Source organism: Lolium rigidum, chromosome 6 (genome assembly GCF_022539505.1).
Source record: "Lolium rigidum isolate FL_2022 chromosome 6, APGP_CSIRO_Lrig_0.1, whole genome shotgun sequence".
NCBI classification, from domain to species: Eukaryota; Viridiplantae; Streptophyta; class Magnoliopsida; order Poales; family Poaceae; genus Lolium; species Lolium rigidum.
The window spans coordinates 2,200,664-2,210,396 of NC_061513.1; the positions used below are offsets into that span (position 1 = coordinate 2,200,664).

The 9,733-nt window shown below is 52.6% G+C and overlaps 1 protein-coding gene across 1 annotated transcript; it reads right to left on the minus strand.

Annotated features, from left to right (window-relative positions):
• Nucleotides 1-4,869: 4,869 nt before the first annotated feature.
• Nucleotides 4,870-6,531, minus strand: LOC124659633 (xylan glycosyltransferase MUCI21-like). Its single transcript, XM_047197465.1, has one exon. The coding sequence runs from the start codon at nt 6,529-6,531 to the stop codon at nt 4,987-4,989; it is 1,545 nt and encodes a 514-aa protein (XP_047053421.1). The 3' UTR covers nt 4,870-4,986.
• Between the last annotated feature and the right edge of the window lie 3,202 nt (nt 6,532-9,733).

Below are 9,733 nucleotides of genomic sequence, written 5' to 3' on the forward strand. Positions count from 1 at the left end.
AATGCGGACGATCGCGAACGCATCGATGTAACAAAGAACGGGGTGAGGCTGGTTTTATCCACCGGATCGACCGTGTAGCAAGAACAACATCGATGAATAGAGATGGCGAGGCCGATCCCTGTGATCGGCCTCCAAAATTTGTGAAGGAACATTACAAAACCTTCACCGAGCAAGCGACGTGGAGGCCGATTCCAGCAATCGGCCGAAATTACCATTACCATCCGTTTTTGCCTGGGCTCAACGTTTGACCCAACAGGGACTGCCTGAAAAGCCGATACCATCAATTCTCTTGACAGAATCGGCTCGGGGGGCACCTAGATGGATGATACACGAGGATACGCAGTAGAAGCGTCTCATCCTTTGGTGATGGGTATTAAAGTATGGGGGCCGACGCGTAAAAAAAAAAAAAAAAAAAAAAACGTGCAGACATCGACTTAAGGATCAATGGAGCAGGAAGTGGATCTTCTCCTCGAGGACCCCTAACTCTCGGTGGCAAGTCTTCGAGTTCAGCAGACCAGGGGGACAGCCGATGACGAAGCAATCGGTTGTAATGTTTTGACCAAGGTGGGGACTTGGTAGCTATCACTGCCAGGGGGTGTTACGTCCAGAGTTTGGAGGGCATCAGAAGTTCAAAAACATCCCCACCGGGAGTTGCCTCAGCCTGCTAAAGACGATGAGCCGATCTGATCAGCCAGGTGCAAGATGTGAGCTGCTGAAGCTCGGGGGGCAGCTTACCCCGAAGGATCCTTTGCTACAGGAAGCCGATCTCGTTGGAATCGGTTGGCTCTGCATCACAACATGCGGAACGGGGCTGAAGAACGGGGCTGATATTGCAAAATTATCGGTTTTCAGCATGCCGGTCGATTCGGCGACAAGCCCGGGGCTCGTCATGGACACCGCTCGAAGCAGATTGCCGGCCTGGTAGATGGGCTGGTTAGACTCATGATCGGGTTTAATGATCCCTTTTGAGGTGTTTCGAGATGTAGAGCCGATGCACGGTCATCGACCTTAGTACAAGTGCGCAAAGTTGCCAGGTTGCCAGTTTCAGCAGTACTACCAGAGGAATGTTGGCATGCAAGTCAGCCTTGTCCATGGAGATGTGGGTAGTCATCCACCGTATCGACTGCCAACGGAAGAAAAGTGATCGGCTGGTGGCCTCGCAGGATAGCTCTCTTGGATGTGATCGAGCCAGCCCTAAAATGTCGATGATCCGGGAAACCGATTTGTTGGAATCGGCCGATGCGGCACCACGGTTGGGAAGTCTGGTGATGGTCCATTAGGCTGGTCCGTTTTTATCCTCGCCTTGACCGAGGCTCGGGGGCAGCTCGCCCTCAAGGTGTAGCCGGTTTTGTCGAAATCGGCTCACTCTTCGTCACGGCTCGTTGAAAGATGGTGAATTATTGCAGAAGGAAACTGCCGGAGCTGAGTGAGCGGAATTTGGAGAGGATAATGCGGCAGAAGAATGTCTGAAATTTGAAGATAATAAGGAAGCTGGACATTATTGTTGGAGTTGCCGCTAAGTCTAATATCCCATTCAGTTGAATCCGCATTTCCAAGTCCTGGGGTTTGCACAATTGTGGCTTGGCCCTGTTTGACCAAGAGTTTGGAGATCCGGGTGGATTTATCTCAAGAATTATCAAGAAAGAGACCGATGTGCTGCCATCGGCTCATTGAGCTTCGACCGAATCGACAATCGGTAGATTCAGTACGAAGGGTGATCGGCTAAATTGTCACCAAGGAAATCAGTAAGATCAAATTGGGGAATTCTTCATTGATAAACAAGGATTTCTTACATAAAAAGCCGATTGCTCTCAAAAGGCATTGCTAGGGGGAACATTGCCCCGTCTACTACTCCTAGCTCTACCCTATCTAGGGGCCGCTGCTGCCCTCGTCGTCGTCTTCATCACTGTCGTCGGCGCTGCTCCCGGCCAGCTCATCATCGGCTGCCGTGGCGGCCATCGGCGGGACCTTCGTTGTCCTCATCCACCTCATCGGCGTCATCGTCGCTCGTCGAGGTCGCCGAGATTGCCGGGCCGAGGGCGGTGGCGCTTGGCCGGTGGCTCGTCGGGCGAGCTGTCATCTTCTTCCTCCTCCCCCTTCTCTTCCGCCTCCTCGGAGGAGGGGGCCCCGTCCCAGGAAAGGTGGTCGTCGTCGCTTTCCTCCACCGCTTTCTCATTGGCGAGGAAGCAGAGGTCGCTCTCCCCATCGGTCAGGGACTGGTCGTCCCTCGACCAAATGGAGAAGTTGTGGCTCGGGTCGTCCCCGGCCTCGATGGCGCGGCGGGTGTTGGCCGCATGGGCCTCCACCGGGTCCCACTCCGGCGTTGGCTCGCGGGAAGGGGAGGACCGAGCGAGAGAGACCCGATGAAGAGGAAGGAGAGGAAGACATGGCGGCGGAGGAGGGCTTTTGGGAAGTGCTAGTGCGAAAGGGGATGAAGGAGGAAGCTACGGGAAGTGGCCAAATAAAAGGGGAATTTACGGTTTAATGCCTAAGCGGTTCCCGAAGACGTGGTGCCGGAACCGTCAAATCGTGCGGAGAAGCTGAGAAGGCAAGACGTCATCATGGAAAATGCCGTGGCGGTTCCGCTCCGCCACGACATGACCCGGCGAAGGAAAAGCGTAATGATTTTGGAAATGTCATTTCCAAAACCAGGGGGGCATGTGTTATCACCAGAATCTGACCAAGCCAGAGGTGGGCCGCGATCAAGATGGACGTGAGGATTGTACATGGAAGAAATACGTGAATCGGCCTTGTTTACCAAGTTGGGCTAAACTGCCCATGTATCTGTAACATATTAGATCGCATCTTAGTTTAGAAGTCAAAGTTTATCTCGTGCACGGTTTAGTGCACGCCCACATTAGAAAGTCCGCTGGACTATAAATATGTACCTAGGGTTTATGGAATAAACAACAACCAACGTTCAACCACAAACAAATCTCGGCGCATCGCCAACTCCTTCGTCTCGAGGGTTCCTACCGGTAAGCACCATGCTGCCTAGATCGCATCTTGCGATCTAGGCAGCGTAATGCCTATCCCCGTTGTTCATGCGTTGCTCGTACTGAAGCGCTTTTGATGGCGAGCAACGTAGTTATCGTAGACGCGTTAGGGTTAGCATCGTTCTTAGCATCATATGCTCGCGTAGTGCAACCCTTGCGCGTCTAGCCGTCCTTGTGCCTCATCATGGGTGCAGGGGCGGCACCCCGCTTGATCTGTGTTTAGTAGATCTGATCCGTTATGGTCGATCCTTGATTCATCAAGGATTAGTTTAATATCTCGCAATAGTTAGGCCTTACAAAGGGTTGGAGGATCCAGCGGCATGCATGGTGTAGTTTGCTGCCCCTAGACAGGACGTTCCGAGGATCAACCTAGTGTTGGTTTTTAGGCCTTGTCTAGGGCTGGCTTACGTTTACCGTGCGTGAGCGCGAGGCCCAATCGTGAGTAGGATGATCCGATTATGCGGTGAAAACCCTAGATCGTCGTGGATCTCATACGCTTTATGTTGATCAAGCAGGACCACCATATATTCGGCCACCTTGGACGAATCATGGGTGAATCGGCTCCCCGAGCCGATTCACGGGACAACCTCGAGAGCCGATCGAGGCTCGTATTTAACGTGTACGTGTGTGCCCCGCAGGAAACCAAGCGAGGCATCATCCACACCTTCCTGACCAGGTATAGGTCAGGTGGCACGCCCTTGCGACCCAGCATCGGCGCGCGACCAGGAGGCTTTGCGGGCCGTCGCTCTGAGGGACTGGGGCCAGCCGCAGCCCTAGTCGTTCCCGGCTCTACCGTGTTGGCCAGTCGCTGCCCGCCGGTGGGTTTCTGACGCCAACACCTGCCATGTACTTCCTCTAGTCCTTTTTAATTGACTCAAATTTAGTATAAAGTTGTATAAATCCGAGTCAATTAAAAGAGACAGGAGGAAGTAGGATTTTTGCTCAGTTGGTGGAGAGAGAATGAAGAAAAAGAATGTTGTCTTCCCTTAGCTAAGAGGTGGTCTCTTATGAAATAAGAAAAGACTATTTTCCCCCATTGTATGAGTCGTCTTCCTTTAGCCACATAATTTTCTACTAAAAATAATTAATTATTATTTATTGTAAGGGATGAAAATAAAAGATAACGCATTGTAGCCTTGATATTTATCGTCTTCTCAAGACATGTCTTCCCTACCATTGTACATGACCTATTAGTTTCTCTTTCACGGGCTCTCGACAATTAAAAATGTTGGCATCCTAAAGATATAGAAGTTGTGTGCCCGTCGAATCTCCTGGGATCCGATCGGTTTTCGTGCTTGTTGGTATGATTTCATGTCAGTCTCTTCCGATCTACGGTTGTCATCATTGGTAATGGTTGCTTCTCTGGTGCGCTGGTCCTTTGGGACCTTAGCTCGACGACTTCCCGGTTGTCTACTACAACAAGTTCTACTACGACAAGCTTTGCCCGGCTCCAGCGATGGAGGAGTGAGGACAGCGGCGCGCCTTTGGCTCGTGCTAGTGTTTGTAGTCGTCGCTAGGTGTTCTAAGTGCCAATTTGTAATTTTCTTTACTTATTGGTCTATTTGTACTACCGTTGATGATTATTATTAGATCGGTGGATTTTTCAAAAAAATTAAATATAGAAGCATAACAAATATCATATGTATACCGCCGCCTGCCTGCACGCGGCACGCTCCAGAAAAGCAAACTAAACCAGCATCACCTGACTGTGCCGGCCGTCGGCCACAACAAATGCCGTTAAGTTTGTCACCATATGCGTCCTCATTTCCCAAACGCATCCAAATGTCGAAAGCAAAGTATTCCGCGTACTATGGTGGCCAACAAGAATACACACAAAAAAAAAAAAAAACGGTTGCAGTCCGGCACCCTGTCATGTACATCTCCGGCCGTGGCCGCCGGATCGACCTACCTCCAAGAATGAATGAACAGCTCGTCGGCAAACCCACTGCACGTATCCGCGAACGGGCGAAGCCATGCATGCATGATGCATCTACGGCGCCACCGGCAGCCGCATGGCGCGGGAGTGCAACTTCCTCAGCGTGTCGCCGAACCTGTCCAAGTCCAGGCTCACGTTCTGGCCGCCGAGGTAGACGCGCGCGGTGATCTCCCACCCACCCTTTTGCTTCGCCTTCTCCGGATCGGTCAGCACCACGTCGTCCGCCGCGTATCGCCGCCGCAGCGAGCTCTCGTTTGCCACCACGTCGTACTGCTCGTAGTGGACCTCCATCATGCCGCACGCCGCCGCGTAGCAGCCGCGCGCGATGGGCGGCACGCCGAGCGGGGCCACCTGGAGGAGAGCGGCGCGGCCGGGGCGCAGGAAAAGGAGCTTGGTCAGGTCGGCACCGTGCACGCCTAAGAGCACGTCCAGCGCGCTTATGGCTGCGTACTCCGACGACATGGGCGCGCCGTTTGCCGTCTCGAGGATGGAGACGTCGAACCCCACGGACGACGCAAGCTGCGCCACGGCGGCCTCGTTCTCGATCACCCGCGTCCCCTTCCTCGACACGATCCCCAGCCTCGGACGCCGTGGAGACGTGTTCGTCGCCATGCCGCGCTCCGGCGGCTTGACGGCGTCGTCGTCTTTGTAGGAGTCAGCGAGGAAGTTGTGGAAGTCCGCGAGGGTGCGGTTGTCCTTGGTCCTCTCGGGGTGGACAGCGAGGATGCCGTGGAAGCGGGTCCCGACGATGGCGCCCGGGAAGCAGTGCGTGCGCTTGTCGTGGAGGATGTCTATCACATGGTGGTCCGAGAGGCCGGAGACGAGTTCCCTGAACGTGCCGGCCCACCACGGGTTGTACGCGAGGACGACCAACACGACGCGGCGGCGGAGGTGCTGCACCGTCAGCCACGCCGGCAGGAACGCGTCGTTGAACGCGTGGAACATGTTGCCCGTGTACCCGCCCGCCGTCATCACCAGCGCCGGCGCGTCGTGGACCACGTCGCACCGGTGCCGCTCGGACGCCGCGTCCTCCGGTGTGGCCGCCCGGAGCCGGACCTCGTGGATCCTCTCCATCAGGTGCCGCTCCCACTTGCGCGTGTAGGGACGGATCAGCTCCTCCTTCACGACCACGGTGGCGTTGGGCTCGGCGCGCGACGGAGGGAAGAGAAGGAACGACAGGGACGCGGCGTCCGTGCGCACGTCGCCGGCCATGAAGCAGACGTCTGTGTTGAAGTCCGAGCGGTCGCAGCAGATGCCGTGGCTGGGCATCGACGCGCACGGGGAGCCCACCTGATTGTCGAGAACCAGTGCCTCCTCGTCGACGGCATTGCCGCCGCCACTGTGGACGCTTTGTCCCTGTCCTCCTTCCACTCTACCCAACGACGATGGCCGCGGCTTGAAGAAGTCGACATCGGCTACGGATGTCAAAGAAGGCGCCAGGAACCGCGGGGCGTAGACGAGCGCGCACATGACGACTGTGAGGAGGAAGATGAAGTGGACGTACCCCGGCCACCTGCTGACCTTCTTACCACCCCCACCACTACCGCTCCCGTCCTCCATGGCGCCGAGGATCTTCTCGTCGGCGGGCATCGATGCCATGACGTCGGAAACTGGAGAAATGGAAACCGGATCGGTGCAGCTAGCTACGCGTTGAACGCGATCGGCTTTGTCGCGTTCGCGCTGGTCGACCGGGTGCGTTATATAGGCCGGCGAACGAGTCGAGTCGCACACGCCGGCGCTCTGGGCATTGGTGTGCGTGCGAAAATTCCATGACCAGCCTCTGTCAGCTGACCCGTTCCATTCCAAGACCATCTGGTTTGCGTCAGTTTTCTCTGTCGCTGTTCACAGACGTTCCCTGGGTTCAGCTATCTTCCAGCTTTTCTTCATCTCTCGCGTTCAGCGGCAATAGATTTCTGGCGACAACTTGCGGAAGAGAGTACGTAGTACACGGCGCACGCTCTCCACTCAGTCGCCTACACGTATCACATCTGGAGTACGCGTTAGACTGCTAGAGTAAGCAGCAACTCGATGATACAGATAGATCAGGACGTAATATGAAAGCTCCTCTTTTTTTAACAAAGAAAGCTCTTTTTTAATTTCTTCCAAAAAAAAGATCATACTATTATTTCTGTACAGCGTAAGCTTGAGCTTTGTCAATAAAAAAGGACACACAGAAAAAGATTGGAAACTTGCTAACTTTGATGGATAACCGGACGACCGTTTAGTGTGAAACGTCTACTACACGATTGTCAAACTTTGATGTAACAATATGATGTCTTTGCAAATTTAGCCTGATCAGTTTCTGTATTTGTATTAATGCATAATATAGGAGTAGTAGGTGCGTGCCAATCTAAGGTGTCCAATACGAGGAGGCTTATTATGACGGTACAGGCTAAAGCAGGAAGCAAGTGAAAGCCAGGTTTATCGCGTTCTTCCTCATATGGTATGTGACAGAATTAATTAAGGAAGTAGCTATATATGTACTTTCAATTGACAACGTCTGGTGCTTGGAGTTGGACTCTATCTGCCACGAGCAGTTGTGTCTAGATGTGAAACGGTGGGCACTCACGCCGAATTTACAAAGGCCCACATGATATTTTCAGATAAAAATGGCCACCAACTAAATCAACAAAATAGGAGTTATATCCTACAAAACAAATACCGTTGGAAACTTATTTTGAATGTGAAACCAATAATTTATTTTTGTGGCGTGTAAGTCATATGTTGTTGATCGAATGTATGGTCAATTTTTAATGAGCATACTGGACACCAAACCTTGGCCCCTCGCCGACACGCGGTTTTTCATTCATTTTTAGGTTACTTTTGGAGTTTTTTTTTTTTGAGACGGTGAGACGACGACTACATCTTGAAGTCGGAACAAGGTCCATCCCGCTCTATCCTTGTTGTGGTGGTGTGTCTAGCTACTGCGGAGGGCATCTGGGATTGTGTATCCCGCGGATCACCTAGGATCATATTTGCATGAAAAATAACTTTGTCAACTAGAGTTCACATCTTTTTGTAAGAAAATTTTCATTTTATATTTTATTAGTGTAAAATGGCTTTTTATTAAGTACAAAATGTACATGAGAAAAATGCACCAGGATTTTTTTAATATATAACCATTGGGTAGACAATTCTGAGAGATGGCATTTGCTTCAGCTTGTAACTCAAATTTGACTAGCTTTTCATTAAATAGTGAGAAGCCGCTTAAATGAGGGGAAAATGGCTAGAAACTTTCGAAATTCATTGAAGTTGGGAAATAAAGTTAATGAAGCTAGACTCCGACAATGTCCTTTAAAGCGGGACTTTATCTTTATTGTTTTATTTTAAAATAAATGTATGAAATAAAATTACATTATAAACATGGACAAGTACGTTCTTTTGTGTCAAGTTCATATGCATTCCTCTCTTCCTCTATGAGAAATCTAGTAGTACTAGTATATGAATATTTATTGGCAGTTAAATTTCAGAAGTGGGTACTTTCTTCTTCTGCGTGGCTGACACGAGAACCAACATCTCCTCCTCTTCCCACTCCTCTTCCGATGGCTCCTGATCGGCGCAGGCCTAGAACTCCTGCCGCGTGAACACGTCTTGGGAGCCGCGCTGGATGATTTCTTCCATGGCCTCCTAGGACATACATCCGAACACGTTGTGGGCGTTGGGCCCGGCGGGCCGGTACAACTGCAACGATGGCGATCGGACGACATTGCGATCCCCTCCAAGATAATGTTCATGGCCGAATGAGAAAAGAACGTTTACGGGCCGAATCTATGCTTTCGGGGGGGCAAGTGGGCAAATTCACTCCACCTAGGTAGCTGCATTCCAGTGTTGAAATCAACGTGTCTTAGGGCCTGTTTGTTTGGCCTGTGGCTGGCTGTGCAGGAAAAGCTGCTGTGCAGGGAAAGCTGATGTGCAGGAGAAGCATCAACCGTCAGCAAAAGCTTACAGTACATGAAGAAAAAAGGGGATGGAAGGCTCACCTTCAGGGAGCTCGGCCGGGGAGGAGCGGGCGGACAGGGGCGAGTCGGCCGACGGCGTGTTCCGGCTGGGACGGGGCCGAATCGGGACTTGCTGCCGCCGTTGACCTTCAAGGACTAGGCGGGAGCGGGCCGGACGGGCGGACAGGGGCGAGTCGGCCGAGTCGGGCGGACGGGGAGGGAGGACGGTGGGGGTCGGCCGGGAACGGAGGAGGGGGAGGGTCGCCGGCGGCCGACAGGAGTGGCGGCGGCGGCCTTGTGCGGGTGGCGGCGCGGGTGATGCGTGGGGAAACCCTAGCCTGCTGCGGGTGGTGTCTCTCCTCTATCGTGGTTCTGGAGACAAATCGATTCGGGTCGGCCGAGCATAAGGAGTTTGGGAAAAAACTGATTCCACTCAGCGGTGGCAGCCCACATAAATATTCCGGAACGATATGGGCAAGTCAAAAAAACGGTTAGCTGGTTAAAGTGAAAGCTGCGGGAAGCCACACAAAGCACCTCCGGAGGTGCTTTCCCGAGCCTGCCTATTTCGATCGATGGCTTCGGCAAAGCCAGAAGCGAAGCTGTCCCGTTTGTTTGGAAATCGCTGCTTATTCTACTGGAAAGCCCCCAAAAGCTGAAACAAACAGGCCCTTAGCCAACAAGTATGTCGAGTTCAAATCATACCAGCATCTCTCCGTACACCCAGGGTGTGGTCGAGCAAGTCCACCACGTGCAGTCGTGAAGCATGCATTACGCTGGATAGGTAGGTCGTGGATGGGGGAGCTAGCTGCTCCGAAAATGAGAGAATTGAATCCACCTTGATCTCCACATGGGGCTGCGTGTGC

Excerpts from the sequence above, each read along its gene's own strand:
- LOC124659633 (XM_047197465.1), bottom strand. The coding sequence starts at position 6,531 with ATGGCATCGATGCCCGCCGACGAGAAGATCCTCGGCGCCATGGAGGAC.